Raw genomic sequence first — 23,767 nt, 5'->3', positions numbered from 1 at the left:
GAACTCAGGAGCCTCAGAAGGGATGGATGACGAAATAGTCAGAAATGGGACATCACCATGTACCCCCTGACAACCCCAGCTGGACACAGACATGGATTTCCAATCTAATACTGGATTATGGACTTGTAGCCATGGCAACCCCAACACGACCACATCATGCAGATTATGCAACACCAGAAAGCGAATAACCTCCCGATGTGCAGGAGCCATGCACATGGTCAGCTGGGTCCAGTACTGAGGCTTATTCTTGGCCAAAGGCGTAGCATCAATTCCTCTCAATGGAATAGGACACTGCAAGGGCTCCAAGAAAAACCCACAACGCCTAGCATACTCCAAGTCCATCAAATTCAGAGCAGCGCCTGAGTCCACAAATGCCATGACAGATTATGATGACAAAGAGCAGATCAAGGTAACGGACAGAAGAAATTTTGACTGTACAGTACCAATGGTGGCAGACCTAGCGAACCGCTTAGTGCGCTTAGGACAATCAGAGATAGCATGAGTGGAATCACCACAGTAGAAACACAGCCCATTCTGACGTCTGTGTTCTTGCCGTTCAACTCTGGTCAAAGTCCTATCGCACTGCATAGGCTCAGGTTTAAGCTCAGGTAATACCGCCAAATGGTGCACAGATTTACGCTCGCGCAAGCGTCGACCGATCTGAATGGCCAAAGACATAGACTCATTCAGACCAGCAGGCATAGGAAATCCCACCATGACATCCTTAAGGGCTTCAGAGAGACCTTTTCTGAAAATAGCTGCGAGCGCACCTTCATTCCACTGAGTGAGTACGGACCACTTTCTAAATTTCTGACAATATACCTCTGTTTCATCCTGACCCTGACACAGAGCCAGCAAATCCTTCCCTGCCTGATCCACAGAATTAGGCTCATCGTACAGCAATCCGAGCGCCAGGAAAAACTCATCGATATTACTTAATGCAGGATCTCCTGACGCAAGAGAAAATGCCCAGTCCTGAGGGTCGCCACGCAAAAAAGAAATAACGATCCTAACTTGTTGAACTGGGTCACCAGAGGAACGAGGTTTCAAAGCCAGAAATAGTTTACAATTATTTTTGAAACTCAGAAATTTAGTTCTATCTCCAAAAAACAAATCAGGAATAGGAATTCTCGGTTCTAACATAGAATTCTGAACCACAAAGTCTTGAATACTTTGTACTCTTGCCGTGAGCTGATCCACACATGAAGACAGACCTTTAATGTCCATTGCTACACCTGTGTCCTGAACCACCCAAATGTCTAGGGGAAAAAAAAGGCAAAACACAGTGCAAAGAAAAAAAAATGGTCTCAGAACTTCTTTTTTCCCTCTATTGAGAATCATTAGTACTTTGGGCCTCCAGTACTGTTATGAAAGGTAATTCAGTACCACAATGGACATAGAGGTCCACGCACATATAGTGACCTGGCAATAACCCAAAAAACAAGAACGAGCTCTGAGACGTGGGAGCTCTGTTGACCGCAATCCCTAATCCTCTCCAACCACACTAAAGGCAGCCGTGGATTGCGCCTAACGCTCCCTATGCAACTCGGCACGGCCTGAGAAACTAGCTAGCCTGAAGATAGAAAATAAGCCTACCTTGCCTCAGAGAAATACCCCAAAGGAAAAGGCAGCCCCCACATATAATGACTGTGAGTTAAGATGAAAAGATAAACGTAGAGATGAAATAGATTTAGCAAAGTGAGGCCCAACTTTCTGAACAGAGCGAGGATAGGAAAGGTAACTTTGCGGTCAACACAAAACCCTACAAACACCACGCAAAGGGGGCAAAAAGACCCTCCGTACCGAACTAACGGTACACCCTCTGCGTCCCAGAGCTTCCAGCAAGCAGGAAAAAACAAATAGACAAGCTGGACAGAAAAAACAGCAATCAAAATAGCAAAAGTGGAACTTAGCTATGCAGAGCAGCAGGCCACAGGAAAGATCCAGGAGGAAACAAGTCCAATACTGGAACATTGACTGGAGGCCAGGATCAAAGCACTAGGTGGAGTTAAATAGAGCAGCACCTAACGACTTCACCACATCACCTGAGGAAGGAAACTCAGAAGCCGCAGTACCACTTTCCTCCACCAACGGAAGCTCACAGAGAGAATCAGCCGAAGTACCACTTGTGACCACAGGAGGGAGCTCTGCCACAGAATTCACAACACAGCAGGTCCATTACCCCTCCACAGAGAGAGAGAATTTTAGTCTAAGAAGAGGTTTCACAGGTACCCATTCAGATGGAGACGTTTATTCTCAGCGAGGAAAGGAAAGTGTAGGACCTGGTATAAGAGAGATGCCCTAAAGTGGCTACCAGGTACACATAAAATTGGCCATTTTTATGCGCTAAACGCTCTCATTTTTCATATTTCTAGTGCAGTAATGCAGTTCAATTTTCGTGTTTCATGTTTGCATGTTTCAGCGCTGCAGTGTGCTGCCTTATTTACTTGACTGTTTGAGGTTGTGTCTTTCTTTACTGATAACAAGTTCAAACAGTAGCCATTACAACAGGTAATGAGTGGAGGATAGAGTAGCCTCTTAAAGAAGAAGTTACAGGTCTGTGAGGGCCAGAAATCTTGCATGTTTTTAGGTGACCAAATAACTATTTTCCACCATAATTTGCTAAATAAATTTTGCCAAATCAGATAAGGTGATTTTCTGGATTTGTTTTCTCATTTTGACTCTCATAGTTGTGGTCTATTTATGATGTCAATTACAGGCCTCTCTCATCTTTTTAAGTGGGAGAACTTGCAAAATTAGTCGCTGACTAAATACTTTATTCCCCACTGTAAATAAGCAATCATATGATTGTGATGCATGGTTGTGGCATTGTTAACGACTGCCCTTTGGTCTAGCTAATAAAAGCAGGTCCCAAGCTGGGCAAGTGCTTCTGCAACATCCATATGTCCCTATAAGGGGCATTAATGTTAATTTTGATAATAAAACATTTTTTTTCTCAAAGTAACCCCAATAATGCCCGAGTCACATTAGTGTATAACATGTGATGCAATAGCATAGAATGCGATATGCTAATGATCCTCGGCTCCTGCTCTGCTTCGAACATGAGCTGAGAGTCAGTATGCTGTGCTCTGATGCTCTTGCATCAGAGAATCACAGCACAGGTGCGGAGGAAATGGAGAAAGTAATATCTCCATCTCCTCCATTGCCCTCATCCATGGGAATCACATTGCACTCAGGTGAAATACGAGTGCAGTTTGATGTTTTACATACACCCATAGATTTGTATGGGTGCGAGTGAGCCAATTTTCGCAGCCATTCACAGCATGCTGTGATTGTTTTCACATGGAGAATCAATTTGGGAAAATAATCACATATGTGCACTGTGACATATTATAGCACTGGGCCTTGTGCTCTCTGATTTTTATCTGATTGCATTTGTCCGATTTATTCATTTGGGTGAGCGAGCCCTAAGACTTGCTGCCTAGCAGAGTTTTTGTGGTCATAGATGGAACAATGCATACTAGTTTAAAAAACCATGGAAGAAAGATGAATGCAAAATGTCACAAATTGCAAATACCTGGCCTGGAAGGGTATAACAGATGCCTATTCTGTGTTTTACTTGTTAGGAGCTTTCTAAATGCTGATTAAAAAAGCAATGCTTAGCTTAGCACACTTAAGATATCCTTATTTCTTTCAGATTGTCTATGTGTGTCGAAATCCAAAAGATTGCCTTGTGTCTTTTCATCAATTCTACAAAAAATTAACTTCATTTAATTTTAGAATGAATATTGGACAATTTATGGACCTCTTCACATCAGGGAGAGGTAATTATCACATCTTGTTGAGTTTTATTACAAGAATTTTGAAGATATGAAAAAATATACATTTATCCAAGTACACAAAGGTCATATAACCACACAGGTCATATAACCACACTGGTCATTGGAATGTATGGTTTGAGCAGAATGAATCTGCTGACATGTTCATTTTAGAGAGGATTTTTCACTGCATTTTCAATTTAGACTTCTCTATTTTCCACTGTTAGGCCACGTGCACACGTTCAGTATTTGGTCAGTATTTTACATCAGTATCTGTAAGGCAAAACCAGAAGTGGGTGATAAATACAGAAGTGGTGACGTTTTTTCATTATTACTCTTCCTTTGTTTGTTCCACTCCTGGTTTTGGCTTACAAATACTGAGCAAATACTAAACATGTGAACGTGGCCTTATACTTATTCTAAGGCAACTTTTCTTCTGTGCCCATCCAATTCAAAGTTGTGCTCCTCAGTAATAAGTATGCAAATTTTCCCTTCAGTCAGCTGAGTTAAAGCACAGAACTTCTCTGAGCATGCTTACTTTTTTGCCGATGTTGCTGTCAATCAAAACACAACATCACCCACAGGGAGGTTCTGTGGAATATACCCAGTTGGTTGAAGGACAATTTTCATCTTTATTTTTGGGGGCCATAACTTTGGAATGGAGCGGAATTAAGAAAAAACAAAAACTGTTCCACAATCAGTGCAATAGCACTAATAGGTAAAAAAATCATGTGAATGGTGTAACGCCGGCGTCTCTGCACTCTGCCACCCTCCATCAGCAGAGACGCCGACTCACTCAATGCTGCTGCCCCGCACTCCCTCCACTGTCAGCTGCTGCTACTTTCAGGGGTCTATGCACTGATCACAAGCACGTGCATGCTTGGTCCTGCCCTCTAAAGGGCCAACTCGTGCCATCCTAAAGTGTCTCCAGCCAATAATTGGGAAACACTTATTAATTAAAGCACTTCCACCTGATGGCAGGAGCCTGACAAAAATGTTAGTTTAGCCTTACATGCTTGCTAGTACCGAGGTCCCAAGTTCCCGTATCCCAGCATACCTGTCCTGTATATCACATCTGCAGTGCCTACCTGTGTAACAGTCATATCTGTCTGTCTGTGTACCTGCTGTGCCTGCCAGCATCTGTCTGCCAGCATATCAGTCATGCCCGTCTGCCTATTAGCTGTGCCAGCCTGTCTGTCTATCCGTCATGCCCATCTGTGTGTTTACCAGCCATGCCCACCTTCTTGCATGTCTATTAACCATACATGCCTGTCTATCAGCCATAACCGCCTGCCTGTATGCCAGCCGGCATGGCCAGTACTTGCCTAGTCTAGCATTCTTTGCCCTTCCTGCCTCTTGCCCCTTGGGGGTCAGCTGACATCCACCCAATGTCAGTCCTGGTGTAGCACCTGGTCTTGCCTCCCTCATCCCTCCTCAGATCGCTGTATTGTCATCTGCCATGCGTCTGAGGTCAGACTTGGTGAGGCACCTAGTCGCACCCCTTCAGGTTCTCTTCAGATCATGGTACAGTGGTATGAGAAAATAACCGCAAATCTGCACTGGCCCATAGTATAATATTGATCTTTTTAATTGGATTGCACTCCACCAATTTATACGTTCATGTGAGCTAGCCCTTAATGTCCAAGTGACCTCAACAAATTTGGCTAGAGGAAAATAATGGTAACTGCTAGTATTTAACAGTTATATACAGGTGGTGTATCAACAATGTAGTGTTAAAAAAAAAATGTTTTAAATTTTTTTTTTAAAATGCACAAAGTTTGTGAGATAGACAATTGTTTTCTAATTTCTTGATTATGGACTATGGAAATTGCCTTTTCAGAGGGGAAAAGGATGTGAACTCTATAGCACCACCTATTGAATCATGAAGATGTTTTTAGTAGGCTAAAACATGGCTTAATACACACAAAAGTTTTCCTAATGGCAAATAGTGGGTGGCACTTCAAAGATAAATAAACACAATTCTGGACTTATCCAAAGGGCCAAATGAAGAGAACCAGATTGATAAACTAAAATGATTAAACTTTATTGATACATAATAAAAAATTTAAAAAAAGGTAACAAAAAGTGAACAAATCACAAAGAACCTGAGCGCCCTAACCAGGGAGGGACACTGTGCTGTGTTCTTATGCCATAATCAATACTGAGATGAAGAATTGTACAGAAGCCATAATGTAATGTAATAAACAATATGCAGATCAGTGATCACTTGTGGATATGCTGCTCAAACTACATTGATTACTCAGTAAGGCAAAAGTACTGTAAAGGTCAGTCAAACAAAAGTACTGTAAAGGTCAATAAATGTAATTAAAACATATTACCAGAAGTAAGAATACAGAGCACAGCCGTGGAACCACCTCAGTGCCCATCCTCACCCCGACGCACGTTTTGCTTCCAGCTTCTTCTGGGGGCGTGTATTAGAGGGTAATAATGGGGTTTTTATATTGCGCCACATCAATGGGAGTAGAGTGAGTGGATGGTGTCACCTGATCATAAGATCCGATTGGTGCGCCAAATGCTTACAGCGCATGAAGCTCCACAACACTTCCTCATTGTGGCGTCGCTTACGGGATCGCGATCCCAAGAATGCTTGCTGGAACGCATGCAATCCAGTGATGGAGCACTCCCGGAAGCGTGTGAGGGAAGAGGGGAGTGCATGCACACCATCTGGAGCCAAGCGGGCCAAGAACATAGCCGCAGTGCAGAGAAAAGTTGTGTAAGTGACCAAATATAGGAAGAACTGAGATGCCTGCATCATAGATGATTATAGATGATTATAAAACGTAACCTTTCACCTTAACCCCTTAATGACCTCCGATATGCCTTTTAACAGCGGCAATTAAGGGTACTTAAACCATAGCACCACTTTTTAATTGCGCTGAGGTTTAAGTGTAAGTGCCCCCCAGAGTCGGACCCTATCACAGTGATCAAAATTTTAAAAATAGTAAATAAACCCCCCCTTTATCACCCCCTGTTAAGTTAAGGAAAAATAATAAAATAAAAAATATACATTTATTTCCATTTTTCCATTAGGGTTAGAGGTGGGCTAAAGTGAGTTGGGCTAGGGTTAGGGTTGGTCTGAAGCTAGGGTTAGGGTTGGGCTAATGTGAGTTGGGCTAAAGTTAGGGCTATAGTTAGAACTAGAGTTAGGGCTAGGGTTAGGGTTGGGATTATGGTTAGGGTTGGGATTAGGGTTAGGGGTGTGTGCAGGTTAAGTTTATGGATAGGGTTATGGTTAGGGATGGGATTATTGTAAAGGGTGTGTTGGGGTTAGGGTTGGAGTTAGAATTGGGGGGTTTCCACTGTTTAGGTATGTCAGGGGGTCTCCAAACGTGACATGGCACCACCATCAGCATACTCAGGACAAATTGCGCAACAACATTGGATGTCTAATTTCTCCTGTTATCCTTGGCAAAACAAAAATTTGGGGGCAAAAAAATCATTTTTGTGGAAAAAATATGATTTTTTATTTTTACAGCTCTATGTTATAAACTTCTGTGAAGCACTTGGGAGTTCAAAGTGCTCACCACAGCTCTAGATAAGTTCCATCGAGGGTCTAGTTCCTAAAATGATGTCACTTGTGGGGGGTTTTCATTGTTTAGGCACATCAGAAGCTCTCCAAAAGCGACACGGCGTCCCATCTAAATTGCAGCCAATTTTGCATTGAAAAAGTCAAAAGGCGCTTGCTCCCTTCAGAGCTTTGCCTTTTGCCCAAACAGTGCTTTACTTCCACATATGGGTTATTAGGGTATTCAGGAGAAATTGCACAACAAATTTTGTGGTTCATTTTCTCTTTTCACACTTGTGAAAATAAAAAGAATTGGTTCAGAAGTAAAATGTTTGTGAAAAAAAGTTACGGTAAATGTTCATTTTTCCTTCCACATTGCTTCAGTTCCTGTGAAGCACATAGACGGTCAATAAACTTCTTGAATCTGGTTTTGAGCACCTTGGGGGGTGCAGTTTTTATAATGGTGTCACATTTGGGTATTTACTGTCATGTACATGCAGCGCCCCAGAGATCTGGTCGTTGCAGTGACATCGCTCTGCCACTAATGGGAGTGATGGTACGTCTGATGGCACTAAAGGAGTTCTTTGACCAGGTATCACCAGCACACATTACACTTCACACTCCGGCCACTAGGGGGAGAAAAAGGCTTTATTTATTGGGCCACTCCTTACACTGGTAAAACTAGGGGTTGGATAGGAAGTGAGATCAGAAGCTGACTGGGTTGGATTCAGGCAGCATCCCTCTGCTGGGGTGCTGCAGGGAGAAGATTCAGGGGGGTCCCTGTCAGGTGTGGGAACCTGGCAGGTACCTAGCGAACAGAACAGAACGTTACGGAACCGCGCCTGCACTTCCTTGCGGCGGTATCCTAAGAAAGAGACACGAAGCAAAGGATATTGTGGAACAGTGAGAAATGAGATCAGCACAAAGGAGATCCAGTAGGAGTCGTGCCCCGAGAACGGCAACATCCTACTGAGGCGCGTAGCCGGTGGCCGGAACACCGAGGAAGTAACTGACTCTATGCCTTACTTCAAACTCCGCAGGACAGTTAATTATAGGTTGGCTGTCTACCTTAAATTTCCTACGAAGACATAGGGGGCAACGCGTGGAGAGGGGCGTCTCTAGGGTCCCGGAAGAGCTCCGAGCCTTCCCGTCATACGGGTGCGTCCTAGCCATAACATACCTGGGGGACGAGAAACTAGTAACATCTGGAACGAAATAGAAAGAAAGAGAAAGAACTAGAAAGAACGAACGAACTAGAACAGAAGTTGTGAGGACTATACCGAATGCTCAGCAGGGTAGCACTACAACACACAGGCACTATTGGTAGGCAACGATTTCCACCTGCAAGGGCAACTCTGGATGTGCCATCGGACCGGCCGGTCTCTGACAGCCTGGTTAATCATGCTCTGGATTGAGGATCCTGAAGTCTTCAGTAAAGAGGTAAAGAGATTGCAACCCTGTGTCCTTGTTATTGCCTGCACCTCACACCATCACCATCCACCTTACTGGGAAGCCCTGGGGACATACTTCACCTGTGGGAAGGTTTACCATCTAGCTGCCATCACATCACCCCAGTGGACCCCAAGCAGCGTCGGTCACCCTGACTGAATATCACAGGTGGCGTCACGAAACCTTGACAGACTCTTATCACCTTTTATTGGACGCCCCTTAGCAGGGTCACAGACCGGGTCCAGCCACCGTGACATCCCCAGAACCGAGACAGAGAGGACCGGTACTGAGTAACCCGCGGCCCTGCGTCTGGGGGCGATCCAACTTGGCGTCACGAACAGGATTGTACTTAAGCCTGAAGAAGCAGGTCATGTGAGCTTTGGAACTGTGATTGAATTGTGCTTGAACCGTGATTTGTTGCAAGGACTGTGTATTGCTGATTGCCGCAAGATTCCTGCCAAAACCGCCGCCATTACAGCGCCACGAGGAGCGCAGGAGAAGAAGAAGGGCGTGGAAGTGGGCGTGAAAAAGCTGCAGAGCGCGAAAGATAATGGCCGCCCAATCTAAGTGTTGCTGCATTCTGAGGGCGTGCCTGTCAGCCGCTGAGGTCCGCCTTCTCATCCTCTATGGAGGGTGGGGACAATGGGGACAGAGCCGCCCCCGAAAAAGAGCCCGGGAAGAACATCCAGGGGAGGGGACAAAGATGGCGACTTCCAGGACCCCGCATGGCGATGTCCCGGCCCAGCGCGGGGCTACAGTACCCGTACCAACCCCGGAACCACCGACGCTGCAGGGGTTGACAGTTGCGGAGCCGTCTAGGGAGATACCCGGCAGGAGGATGATGCCTGACGGCTGGGTGGCCGCAGCCGAAGCCTGGCGGCTGGCGCATTACCGAGAGGCCTGCGCCCATGTGAGTACCCGGTTGGGTCACCCGACGGAGATCCGTCTTTCGCCTGCATCCCCTCCTTTACCCGCTCCGACCGCGGCAGACCCCGCACCCGGCCAGGGGATCGTGCGCCGCAAGAGCCGGACCTGAGGATCCTGCCGGTGACAGAACAACAGCGATGCCTGGTGGCGGCATGGAGGAAGCAGCCACAACCTGTGACCATGATTGACCTCACAGAGGAGGTGAAGGTCCCATCATCGCACTGGGGGGGTAGTGGTCCTCTTCAACCCCAAGGAAGAGAGGGGAGTCATACAGGAGATTGGAGAGCCCCTGCAGGTCCATGTTACCAGGGGCGAGGTGGAGCCCTGCTATGGATCGGACGATGAGGATCGTGACCTGAAGCCTGGAGATGCCGTGACCTACACCCGATGGCAGAGGGGGACCGGCTGGATGGCCAGAGGCGTCCAGCGGTGTGCAGTTCTCCAGGTCGCAGCTGAAACTCCAGAAGGAGAAGCCTCCACCATGGACCATCCGACCGACCAGGCCCCTCGTGCAACGGTGGAATCCACCCGTTCCCGATCGAGAGGGGTGGTCTGTGAGGTACGGCCACAACCACCCATGCCAAGGAAATAAACCTCGGAAGCCTGAGATTGTATATAGTTAACTCTTTGTTTTCCCTACTCCTTTTCCTACTTGAACCCGTAGGGGTTAGATAGTCCTCCTGAGAACTGTAGAACGATAGTTGGGTGTTGAAAGTTAGACAATGACAGTAGGCCCGGCCAAAGAGCTAGGCGGTCCTGCATTGGTGAAGCTAGAAAGAAAAGAAAAAGTTGAGTTATCTTGTAGTACTTTATTGTAGGCCTTTAGTGGGTTCAGCTATACGCCCTTAAAGGAAAAGTTAAGTTATTGTTCAGAATTTGCACTTAGTGGAATACCCGGAAGGGTACCATAAGTTATTTATAGTCAAAAATGTTATTTAAAAATATTTTACCTTGTTTTGTTTGTAACGTTCAAGTGTCCTCACCTCCCATAAAGGGAAGCATTGTTATATTTACTTGTTTCAAGCATTTCAAAATTTTGTATGTCTTTTCCTAACATGTATTGTTGTTCTTCTTCCCAGTCCAGGAGTACTGGATTTAACCAGGGGGGAGTGCAGCGCCCCAGAGATCTGGTCGTTGCAGTGACGTCGCTCTGCCACTAAGGGGAGTGATGGTATGTCTGATGGCACTAAAGGAGTTCTTTGACCAGGTATCACCAGCACACAATACACTTCACACTCCGGCCACTAGGGGGAGAAAAAGGCTTTATTTATTGGGCCACTCCTTACACTGGTAAAACTAGGGGTTGGATAGGAAGTGAGATCAGAAGCTGACTGGGTTGGATTCAGGCAGCATCCCTCTGCCGGGGTGCTGCAGGGAGAAGATTCAGGGGGGTCCCTGTCAGGCGTGGGAACCTGGCAGGTACCTAGCGAACAGAACAGAACGTTACGGAACCGCGCCTGCACTTCCTTGCGGCAGTATCCTAAGAAAGAGACACGAAGCGAAGGATATTGTGGAACAGTGAGAAATGAGATCAGTACAAAGGAGATCCAGTAGGAGTCGTGCCCCGAGAACGGCAACATCCTACTGAGGCGCGTAGCCGGTGGCCGAAACACCGAGGATGTAACTGACTCTATGCCTTACTTCAAACTCCGCAGGACAGTTAATTATAGGTTGGCTGTCTACCTTAAATTTCCTACAAAGACATAGGGGGCAACGCATGGAGAGGGGCGTCTCTAGGGTCCCGGAAGAGCTCCGAGCCTTCCCGTCATACGGGTGCGTCCTAGCCATAACATACCTGGGGGACGAGAAACTAGTAACATCTGGAACGAAATAGAGAGAAAGAGAAAGAACAAGAACGAACGAATGAACTAGAACAGAAGTTGTGAGGACTATACCGAATGCTCAGCAGGGTAGCACTACAACACACAGGCACTATTGGTAGGCAACGATTTCCACCTGCAAGGGCAACTCTGGATGTGCCATCGGACCGGCCGGTCTCTGACAGCCTGGTTAATCATGCTCTGGATTGAGGATCCTGAAGTCTTCAGTAAAGAGGTAAAGAGATTGCAACCCTGTGTCCTTGTTATTGCCTGCACCTCACACCATCACCATCCACCTTACTGGGAAGCCCTGGGGACATACTTCACCTGTGGGAAGGTTTACCATCTAGCTGCCATCACATCACCCCAGTGGACCCCAAGCAGCGTCGGTCACCCTGACTGAATATCACAGGTGGCGTCACGAAACCTTGACAGACTCTTATCACCTTTTATTGGACGCCCCTTAGCAGGGTCACAGACCGGGTCCAGCCACCGTGACATCCCCAGAACCGAGACAGAGAGGACCGGTACCGAGTAACCCGCGGCCCTGCGTCTGGGGGCGATCCAACTTGGCGTCACGAACAGGATTGTACTTAAGCCTGAAGAAGCAGGTCATGTGAGCTTTGGAACTGTGATTGAATTGTGCTTGAACCGTGATTTGTTGCAAGGACTGTGTATTGCTGATTGCCACAAGATTCATGCCAAAATCGCCGCCATTAGAGCGCCACAAGGAGCACAGGAGAAGAAGAAGGGCATGGAAGTGGGCGTGAAAGAGCTGCAGAGCGCGAAAGATAATGGCTGCCCAGTCTAAGTGTTGCTGCATTCTGAGGGCGTGCCCGTCAGCCGCTGAGGTCCGCCTTCTCAACCTTTATGGAGGGTGGGGACAATGGGGACAGAGCCGCCCCCGAAAAAAAGCCCGGGAAGAAGATCCAGAGGAGGGGACAAAGATGGCGACTTCCAGGACCCCGCATGGCGACGTCTCGGCCCAGCGCGGGGCTACAGTACCCGTACCAACCCCGGAACCACCGACGCTGCAGGGGTTGACAGTTGCGGAGCCATCTAGGGAGATACCCGGCAGGAGGATGATGCCTGACGGCTGAGTGGCCGCAGCCGAAGCACGGTGGCTGGCACATTACCGAGAGGCCTGCGCCCGTGTGAGTACCCGGTTGGGTTACCCGACGGAGATCCGTCTTTCACCTGCATCCCCTCCTTTACCCGCTCCGACCGCGGCAGACCCCCGCACCCGGCCAGGGGATCGTGCGCCGCGAGAGCCGGACCTGAGAATCCTGCCGGTGACAGAACACCAGCGACGCCTGGTGGCGGCATGGAGTAAGCAGCCACGACCTGTGACCATGATTGACCTCACAGAGGAGGTGAAGGTCCCATCATCGCACTGGGGGGGTAGTGGTCCTCTTCAACACCAAGGAAGAGAGGGGAGTCATACAGGAGATTGGAGAGCCCCTGCAGGTCCATGTTACCAGGGGCGAGGTGGAGCCCTGCTATGGAGCGGACGATGAGGACCGTGACCTAAAGCCTGAAGATGCCGTGACCTACACCCGATGGCAGAGGGGGACCGGCTGGATGGCCAGAGGCATCCAGCGGTGTGGAGTTCTCCAGGTCGCAGCTGAAACTCCAGAAGGAGAAGCCTCCACCACGGACCGTCCGACCGACCAGGCCCCTCGTGCAACGGTGGAATCCACCCGTTCCTGATCGAGAGGGGTGGTCTGTGAGTTACGGCCACAACCACCCATGCCGAGGAAATAAACCTCGGAAGCCTGAGATTGTATATAGTTAACTCTTTGTTTTCCCTACTCCTTTTCCTACTTGAACCCGTCCAGGGTTAACTCCTAGGGATCCCTTTGTTTACCCGGGATCCCTCTGCCTTTTGTTTGTTCATCATTGTTTTCAAAGACTGCCGGATCATGAACAGTGAATGATTCCAAAACTGTGTTTGTATATAGTTCGCGCCTTATTAAAGGCGCCCTCTACTGGTTTTACATCGAAAGAAGACTTTGCGAAGAGACTGCTTGGATACAGAACAGAAGGTCTTGCTTTCAATAGACTTGCAGACAGAGAGAATCTGCACTACCTCAAAGAGACTTGGTTCCCTCTTAAAGGGAATGTCCACATGTTGCACTTGTTTTAATGTTGCCTTAAGAAATGAAAAGTTGAAACGTTAATAATGTTGTGATTTAGAAAAGTTTGATAATGTTGCTAGTGATTGAGGACATGAAAAGTTGGAAGCTGAATTTCAACAGAGTGAACCCGTAGGGGTTAGATAGTCCTCCTGAGAACTGTAGAACGATAGTTGGTTGCTGAAAGAGAGACAATGACAGTAGGCCCGGCCAAAGAGCTAGGCGGTCCTGCATTGGTGAAGCTAGAAAGAAAAGAAAAAGTTGAGTTATCTTGTAGTACTTTATAGTAGGTCTTTAGTGGGATCAGCTATACGCCCTTAAAGGAAAAGTTAAATTATTGTTCAGAATTTGCACTTAGTAGAATACCCGGAAGGGTACCATAAGTTATTTATAGTCAAAAATGTTATTTAAAAATATTTAACCTTGTTTTCTTTGTAACGTTCAAGTGTCCTCACCTCCCATAAAGGGAAGCATTGTTATATTTATTTGTTTCAAGCATTTCAAAATTTTGTATGTCTTTTGCTATCATGTATTGTTGTTCTTCTTCCCAGTCCAGGAGTATTGGATTTAACCGGGGGGGAGTGCAGCGCCCCAGAGATCTGGTCGTTGCAGTGACGTCGCTCTGCCACTAAGGGGAGTGATGGTACGTCTGATGGCACTAAAGGAGTTCTTTAACCAGGTATCACCAGCACACATTACACTTCACACTCCGGCCACTAGGGGGAGAATAAGGCGTTATTTATTGGGCCACTCCTCACACTGGTAAAACTAGGGGTTGGATAGGAAGTGAGATCAGAAGCTGACTGGGTTGGATTCAGGCAGCTTCCCTCTGCCGGGGTGCTGCAGGGAGAAGATTCAGGGGGGTCCCTGTCAGGCGTGGGCACCTGGCAGGTACCTAGCGAACAGAACAGAACATTACGGAACCGCGCCTGCACTTCCTTGCGGCGGTATCCTAAGAAAGAGACACGAAGCGAAGGATATTGTGGAACAGTGAGAAACGAGATCAGCACAAAGGAAATCCAGTAGGAGTCGTGCCCAGAGAACGGCAACATCCAACTGAGGCGCGTATCCGGTGACCGGAACACCGAGGAAGTAACTGACTCTATGCCTTACTTCAAACTCCGCAGGACAGTTAATTATAGGTTGGCTGTCTACCTTAAATTTCCTACGAAGACATAGGGGACAACGCGTGGAGAGGGGCATCTCTAGGGTCCCGGAAGAGCTCCGAGCCTTCCCGTCATACGGGTGCGTCCTAGCCATAACATACCTGGGGGACGAGAAACTAGTAACATCTGGAATGAAATAGAAAGAAAGAGAAAGAACGAACGAACTAGAACAGAAGTTGTGAGGACTATAACGAATGCTCAGCAGGGTAACATAGTTACATAGTTATTAAGGTTGAAGGAAGACTATAAGTCCATCTAGTTCAACCCATAGCCTAACCTAAAATGCCCTAACATGTTGATCCAGAGGAAAGCAAAAAACACCCATGTGGCAAAGAGTAAGCTCCACATTGGGGAAAAAAATTTCTTCCCGACTCCACATACTGCAATCAGACTAGTTTCCTGGATCAACGCCCTATCAAGGAATCTCGTGTATATACCCTGTAACATTATACTTTTCCAGAAAGGTATCCAGTCCCCTCTTAAATTTAAGTAATGAATTAGCACTACAACACACAGGCGCTATTGGTAGGCAACGATTTCCACCTGCAAGGGGAACTCTGGATGTGCCATCGGACCGGCCGGTCTCTGACAGCCTGGTTAATCGTGCTCTGGATTGAGGATCCTGAAGTCTTCAGTAAAGAGGTAAAGAGACTGCAACCCTGTGTCCTCGTTATTGCCTGCACCTCACACCATCACCATCCAACTTACTGGGAAGCCCTGGGGACATACTTCACCTGTGGGAAGGTTTACCATCTAGCTGCCATCACATCACCCCAGTGGACCCCAAGCAGCGTCGGTCACCCTGACTGAATACCACAGGTGGCGTCACGAAACCTTGACAGACTCTTATCACCTTTTATTGGACGCCCCTTAGCAGGGTCCCCAGAACCGAGACAGAGAGGAATGGTACCGAGTAACCCACGGCCCTGCGTTTGCGTTTGCAAATTTTGTTGTAAAAATGAGAAATCGCTGGTCAACTTTTAACCCTTATAACTTCCTAACAAAAAAACATTTTGTTTCCAAAATTGTGCTGATGTAAAGTAGACATATGGGAAATGTTGTTTTATTTTTTAAGTATTTTGTGTGATATATCTCTCTGATTTAAGGGAATAAAAATTCAAAGTTGAAACATGGAAAATTTTCAAAATTTTCGCCATATTTCTATTTTTTTATATAAATAAACGCAAGTTATATCTGCTAGGTGTCGAGTTCCCGCCGCTGCATTGGGGGAATCTCGAACCATCTCCGCTGCGGTCTCCCATTCTCCTCCAGCCACAGTGGATCCTGCTCTGCAGAGACGTCGGTCCCAGCATCTGACTCAAGCTGATAATGTGCAGCTGGTTAATGCTGTCTTTCCAGGCTGAGCCATCGTAACCAGTACTGATCAGCGGCGAGGAGGCAGTCCTGGGACTAAGTCCTGCTTTTCTTCTTCTGAGCATGCTCAAAAGAAAGGAGGAGGTCCCTTACCCCTGTCTGTTTTATTATTGAACTTTTTTACCTTGTATAAATAAAAATTATTATTGTAAATTAGAATTTCTTTTGCTCTATTTCACTTCTTTGTGTCTTTTGTAGCACTTTCTCACAAGAGACCATGTTTATCATATGTTATTGAAGTGACTTGGCCGTCATTTAATAGGACTATTGGAATAATCAGCTGAAAACCTGAAAATGGAAGAGAACAAAATAAACAATAAACTTTTTACAAACATTAGCACGCCTAACGCGGAGGGGGGGATATAGGAACCCAAACATAGGCGAGGTAGTCCAAGAAACGCACCAGCACACGGACACGGATAATTCCGGTACCGATTTTTCCGGTACCGGAATTATCTGGATGTGTGAGACTGGCCTTATTGGGTATGGGGCAGCAGGAGGTAAACACCAGGCCCAGGAGACCAAGAAGGCTCAGGGGAGGAAAACACGTCTCCCTCTCTCGTAAATGGCAAGTCCTGCAGCCCCAGCTGCCGGAGCAAGTCCAAAATGGCAACAGATGTTGGGAAAAGGGCGGGACCACCAAGTGCCCGCGAAGACACTCCAGGCCGGGACTCAGTGCTGGGACCGAAGAGGCACCGAGCGCTGCAGTGAGAAAGCAGCCGGACCTGCACCCCGCCCGCCCGTGAGCCACAGACCCTGCCGGAATCACCAGCACAGGGAAATGAGGTGGGTGATGGAGGAGACCGTAGGTGGTGGCGGCGGACGTACCCGCGAGGTCTGGGTCTCGGTCTTATTAGGCGGGCTCAGGCACCGACGTGTCGTAAGCTGGGGTGGGGGTAGCGAGGTCAGCGTGCTGTAGTTGATACCTCAGTGAAGCAGCTCTCCTAGCAGTGTGGCAGGTCCCAAGATGGCGCTGCGTTAACAGCAGTTTTGATTGGTGAACAATAATGTCACTATTATCACTTATTTATTGTCTTCTGCTCACATAATTTAAAGGTGTAAGGTTAAGTTTTATAATCATCTATGATGCTGGCATCTCAGTTCTTCCTATATTTAGTCACTTACACTTCTTTTCTCTGTACTGTGGCTATGTTCTCAGCCTGCTTGGCTCAGGATGGTGCACATGCGCTCCCCTCCTCCCTCACACGCTTTCAGGAGCGCTCCATCGCCAGACTGCATGCGTTCCAGCGTGCTGTCCAGGGAGCTCAATCCCGGAAGCGACGTCAGAATGAGGGAGTATAGTGGAGCTTCATGCTCCGCAAGCATCTGGCGCACCAATCAGATATTTAGGACCAGGTGATACCATTCACTCACTATTCTCCCATTGGTGCAGAGCAATATAAAAGCCCCATGATCATCGTCTAATACATGCCCCCAGAAGAAGCTGGATGCAAAACGTGCATCGGGGTGAGGAGGGACACTGAGGTGATTCCACGGCTGCGCTCTGTACTCTTCTTTCTGGTAATATATTTTAATTACATTTATTGACCATTACAGTACTTTTGCCTTACTGAGTAATCAAGGTAGTTTGTGCAGTGTTTCCACAAGTGATCACTGATCTGAATATTGGTTACATTACTTTATGGCTTCTGTACAATTCTTCTTCTCAGTATTGTTTATGGCATAAGAATACAGCACAGTGTCCCCTCTGGTTAGGGCACTCAGGTTTTTTGTCATTTGTACACTTTTTTACCTTTTTTGAATTTTTTATTATGTATCAATAAAGTACACTGCTTAAAAAAATAAAGGGAACACTAAAATACCACATCCTAAATATCTTCGAATTAAATATTCCAGTTGCAAATTTTTATTCATTGCATAGTGGAATGTGTTCAGAACAATAAAACATAACAATTATCAATGTAAATCAAAATGAATATCCCATGGAGGTCTGGAGTTGGAATGATAGTCAAAATCAAAGTGGAAAATCAAATTGCAGCTTATCCAACTTCAGTGGAAATGTCTCAAGACAAGGAAATGATGTTCAGTATTGTGTGTGGCCTCCACGTGCCTGTATGACCTCCCTACTGTAAAACGCCTGGGCATGCTCCTGATGAGGCGGTGGATGGTCTCCTGAGGGATCTCCTCCCAGACTTGGACTAAAGCATCTGCCAACTCCTGGACAGTCTGTGGTGCAACGTGACTTTGGTGGATGGAGCAAGACATGATGTCCCAGATGTGCTCAATCAGATTTAGGTCTGCGGAAAGGGTGGTCCAGTCTGTAGCTTCAATGCCTTCATTTTGCAGGAACTGCTGACACACTCCAGCCACATGAGGTCTGGCATTGTCATGCATTAGGAGGAACCCAGGGCCAACCGCAGCAGGTCTGTGGATCTCATTTCGGTACCTAATGGCAGTCAGGCTACCTCTGACGAGCACATGGAGGGCTGTACGGCCCTCCAAAAAAATGTCACCCCACACCATTACTGAACCACTGCCAAACCGGTCATGTTGAAGGATGTTGCAGGCAGCAGATCGCTCTCCACGGCATCTCCAGTCTCTGTCATGTCTGTCACATGTACTCAGTGTGAACCTGCTTTCTTCTGTGAAGAGCACAGGGCACCAGTGGCGAATTTGCCAATCCTGGTGTTCTGTGGCAAATGCAAAGCGTCCTGCATGATGTTGGGCTGTGAGCACAACCCCCATCTGTGGACGTCGGGCACTCAGAGCATCCTCATGGAGTCAGTTTCTAACCATTTGTGCAGACACATGCACATTTGTGGCCTGCTGGAGGTCATTTCGCAGGGCTCTGGCAGTGCTCCTCCTGTTCTTCCTTGCACAAAGGCCGAGGTAGCGGCCCTGCTGCTGGGTTGTTGCCCTCCTACTGCCCCATCCATGTCTACTGGTGTACTGGCCTGTCTCCTGGTAGTGCCTCCAGCCTCTGGACACTACGCTGACAGACACAGCAAACCTTCTTGCCACAGGTTGCATTGATGTGCCATCCTGGATGAGCTGCACTACCCGAGCCACTTGAGTGGGGTTTAGAGTCCGTCTCATGCTACCACGAGTGTGAAAGCACAACCTTCAAAAGTGACCAAAACATCAGCCAGAAAGTATTGGTACCGAAATGTGGTCTGTGGTCCCCACCTGCAGAGCCACTCCTTTGTTGAGGGTGTCTTGATAATTGCCAATAATTTCCATCTGTTGTCTATCCCATTTGCACAACAGCATGTGAAATGGATTGTCAACCAGTGTTCTTCCTAAGTTCACAGTCTGAGTTCACAGAAGTGTTATGGTCTGGTGATTAAGGAGCGACATGCGTCTAGCTCTGAGCAGGTGGTAACAATACTGACCACAGTCCCTAAGCTCAACACAACACTACAAGCAGCCGTGGAATGCTCCTAACGCTGCCTATGCATCTCGTCACAGCCGGAGAACTAACTAACCCTAAAGATAGAAGCAGGAAACCTATCTTGCCTCAGAGAAATTTCCCAAAGGATAGATTAGCCCCCCACAAATAATGACTGTGAGAGGAGAAGGAAATGACATACGTAGTATGAAACAAGATTTAGCACAGGAGGCCACTTCTAGCTAGATAGGAAAAAGTACAGGACAGAGAGCTGTGCGGTCAGTAAAAAAAAACTAGAAAAAAGTCCACTGCAGAGAAATGCAAAAATCTCCACACCTGACTAAAGGTGTGGAGGGCAAACTCTGCAGCCCAGAGCTTCCAGCCTAGCAGAAACGATCAATACAGATAAGCTGGACAAATGAACAAAACATAGAAAATAGAAAACAACAAGTAACTGCAAAAGAACAAGCAAGGACTTAGCTTTTGCTGAATTGGTCAGAAAGTCAGGAAAATCCTAGGAGCAAAGACTCCAGGCAGGAACAATGACAACTGGCATTGAATGAGGGAAAAGGCCAGACTAATATAGCCGAGCCAGAAAGACGATCAGTGAAAACAGCTGCTGAAGCTAAATCCAAGAAGCAGCCATACCACTCAAAACCACAGGAGGGAGCCCAAGAACGGAATTCACAACAGTACCCCCCCTTGAGGAGGGGTCACCGAACACTCTCCAGAGCCCCCAGGCCGATCAGGACGAGCCAAATGAAAAGCACGAACCAAATCGGCGGCATGAACATCGGAGGCAACAACCCAAGAATTATCTTCCTGGCCATAACCCTTCCACTTGACAAGATACTGAAGCTTCCGCCTTGAAAAACGAGAATCCAAAATTTTCTCAACCACATATTCCAACTCCCCCTCAACCAACACCGGAGCAGGAGGATCAACGGATGGAACAACGGGCACCACATATCTCTGCAACAAAGATCTATGGAAAACATTGTGGATGGCAAAAGAGGCTGGAAGGGCCAAACGAAAAGACACAGGATTGATAATCTCAGAAATCTTATAAGGACCAATAAATCGAGGCTTGAACTTAGGGGAAGAAACCTTCATAGGAACATGACGAGAGGACAACCAGACCAAATCCCCCACACGAAGCCGAGGACCAACACACCGACGGCGGTTAGCAAAACGCTGAGCCTTTTCCTGGGACAACGTCAAATTGTCCACCACATGAGTCCAAATCCGCTGTAACCTGTCCATCACAGAATCTACACCAGGACAATCAGAAGGCTCAACCTGCCCTGAAGAAAAACGAGGATGGAAACCAAAATTACAAAAGAAAAGAGAAACCAAAGTAGCCGAACTGGCCCGATTATTAAGGGCAAACTCGGCCAACGGCAAGAAGGTCACCCAATCATCCTGATCAGCAGACACAAAGCATCTCAAATAGGTCTCCAAGGTTTGATTAGTTCACTCAGTTTGACCATTTGTCTGAGGATGGAACGCCGAAGAAAAAGACAAATCAATACCCATCTTAGCACAAAAGGCCCGCCAAAACCTGGAAACAAACTGGGAACCTCTGTCAGACACAATATTCTCAGGAATGCCATGCAAACGAACCACATGTTGAAAAAACAATGGAACCAAATCGGAGGAGGAAGGCAATTTAGGCCAAAGTACCAAATGGACCATTTTAGAGAACCGGTCACAAACCACCCAGATAACAGACATCCTCTGGGACACAGGAAGCTCCGAAATAAAATCCATGGAAATATGCGTCCAAGGCCTCTCCGGGACGGGCAAAAGCAACCCACTAACACGGGAACAGCAAGGCTTAGCCCGGGCACAAGTCCCACAGGACTGCACAAAAGAACGTACATCCCACGACAAGGAAGGCCACCAAAAGGACCTAGCAACCAAATCTCTGGTACCAAAAATCCCAGGATGACCGGCCAACACAGAACAATGAACCTCAGAAATTACCTTACTTGTCCATCTATCAGGAACAAACAACTTCCCCACAGGACAGCGGTCAGGTTTATCAGCCTGAAACTCCCGAAGCGCCCGCCGCAAATCAGGGGAGATGGCAGACAGAATCACCCCTTCCCTAAGAATGCCAACCGGCTCAAGAACTCCAGGAGAATCCGGCAAAAAACTCCTAGAGAGGGCATCCGCTTTAACATTCTTAGATCCTGGAAGATATGAGACCACAAAATCAAAACGGGAGAAAAACAGGGACCACCGAGCCTGTCTAGGGTTCAGCCGCTTGGCCGACTCAAGGTAAATCAGATTCTTATGATCGGTCAAGACCACAATGCGGTGCTTGGCTCCCTCAAGCCAATGTCGCCACTCCTCAAATGCCCACTTCATAGCCAACAACTCCCGATTGCCAACATCATAATTGCGTTCCGCAGGCGAAAACTTTCGGGAAAAGAAGGCACATGGCTTCATCAAGGAACCATCAGAATTCCTCTGCGACAAAACAGCCCCTGCCCCAATCTCAGAAGCGTCAACCTCAACCTGAAAGGGAAGAGAAACATCCGGCTGACGCAAGACAGGGGCAGAAGTAAATCGGCGTTTAAGCTCCTGAAAGGCCTCAACAGCCTCCGAGGACCAATTAGTGACATCAGCGCCTTTCTTCGTCAAATCAGTAAGGGACTTAACCACACTGGAAAAGTTGGCAATGAAACGGCGATAGAAATTAGCAAAGGCCAAAAATTTCTGAAGGCTCTTCACAGATGTGGGTTGAATCCAGTCATGAATGGCTTGGACCTTAACAGAATCCATTTCCATAGACGAGGGGGAAAAAATAAAACCCAAAAAAGAGACCTTCTGAACTCCGAATAGGCACTTAGACCCCTTCACAAACAAATCATTATCACGAAGGATCTGGAATACCATCCTGACCTGCTTCACATGAGACTCCCAATCATTGAAAAAAATCAAAATATCATCCAAATATACAACCATGAATTTATCAAGATAATTGCGGAAAATATCATGCATGAAGGATTGGAACAAAGATGGAGCATTAGAGAGCCCGAATGGCATCACAAGGTATTCAAAATGGCCTTCGGGCGTATTAAATGCAGTTTTCCATTCGTCACCCTGTTTAATACGAACAAGATTATATGCCCCTCGAAGGTCAGTCTTAGTAAACCAACTAGCCCCCTTAATCCGAGCAAACAAATCAGAAAGCAAAGGCAAGGGGTATTGGAATTTGACCGTGATCTTATTAAGAAGACGATAATCTATACAGGGTCTCAAGGAGCCATCCTTCTTAGCAACAAAAAAGAAACCCGCTCCCAATGGTGACGAAGACGGACGAATATGCCCCTTCTCCAAAGACTCCTTAACATTACTCCACATGGCGGCATGCACTGGCACAGACAGATTGAAAAGTCGGCCCTTAGGGAACTTGCAGCCAGGAATCAAGTCAATAGCACAATCACAGTCCCTGTGCGGTGGAAGGGAACTGGACTTGGGCTCATCAAATACATCCTGGAAATCCGACAAAAACTCAGGGACCTCAGAAGAGGGGGAAGAGGAAATTAACATCAAAGGAACGTCACTATGCACCCCTTGACAACCCCAACTAGTCACAGACATAGTTTTCCAATCCAGCACCGGATTATGTTCCTGTAATCACGGAAAACCCAGTACAACAACATCATGCAAGTTATGCAACACCAGAAAACGGCAATCTTCCTGATGTGCTGGAGCCATGTACATGGTCATTTGCGTCCAGTACTGAGGTTTATCCTTGGCCAATTGTGTAGCATCAATGCACCTCAAAGGAATAGGGCTCTGCAAAGGCTGCAAGGAAAAGCCACAGCGCCTGGCGAATTCTAAGTCCATTAAGTTCAGGGCAGCGCCTGAATCCACAAATGCCATGACAGAAAAGGACGATAATGAGCAAATCAGGGTCACAGATAAGAGAAATTTAGGCTGTATAGTACTGATGGTAACAGACCTAGCGACCCTCTTAGTACGCTTAGGGCAATCAGAAATAACATGAGCAGAATCACCACAGTAAAAACACAGACTATTCTGACGTCTGAATTACTGCCGTTCTGTTCTAGTCAAAATCCTATCTGTTGTGAATTCTGTGGCAGAGCTCCCTCCTGTGGTCACAAGTGGTACTTCGGCTGATTCTCTCTGTGAGCTTCCGTTGGTGGAGGAAAGTGGTACTGCGGCTTCTGAGTTTCCTTCCTCAGGTGATGTGGTGAAGCCGTTAGG

The 23,767-nt window shown here is 47.1% G+C and overlaps 1 protein-coding gene across 1 annotated transcript in view; it reads left to right on the top strand.

Annotated features, from left to right (window-relative positions):
• Window positions 1-3,019: 3,019 nt before the first annotated feature.
• Window positions 3,020-23,767, top strand: part of LOC138637732 (amine sulfotransferase-like) — a 136,767-nt gene continuing 116,019 nt past the window's right edge. Inside the window, exons 1-2 of the mRNA XM_069726645.1 lie at window positions 3,020-3,142; window positions 3,659-3,785. Of these exons, the coding sequence (XP_069582746.1) occupies window positions 3,020-3,142; window positions 3,659-3,785 (250 nt within the window). The remainder of the gene's footprint in view (window positions 3,143-3,658; window positions 3,786-23,767) is intronic.

This window comes from Ranitomeya imitator, chromosome 5 (assembly GCF_032444005.1).
Source record: "Ranitomeya imitator isolate aRanImi1 chromosome 5, aRanImi1.pri, whole genome shotgun sequence".
Classification (NCBI taxonomy): Eukaryota; Metazoa; Chordata; class Amphibia; order Anura; family Dendrobatidae; genus Ranitomeya; species Ranitomeya imitator.
Note: the sequence above shows the minus strand (reverse complement) of the source record. Positions and strands in the feature narration are given on the sequence as shown.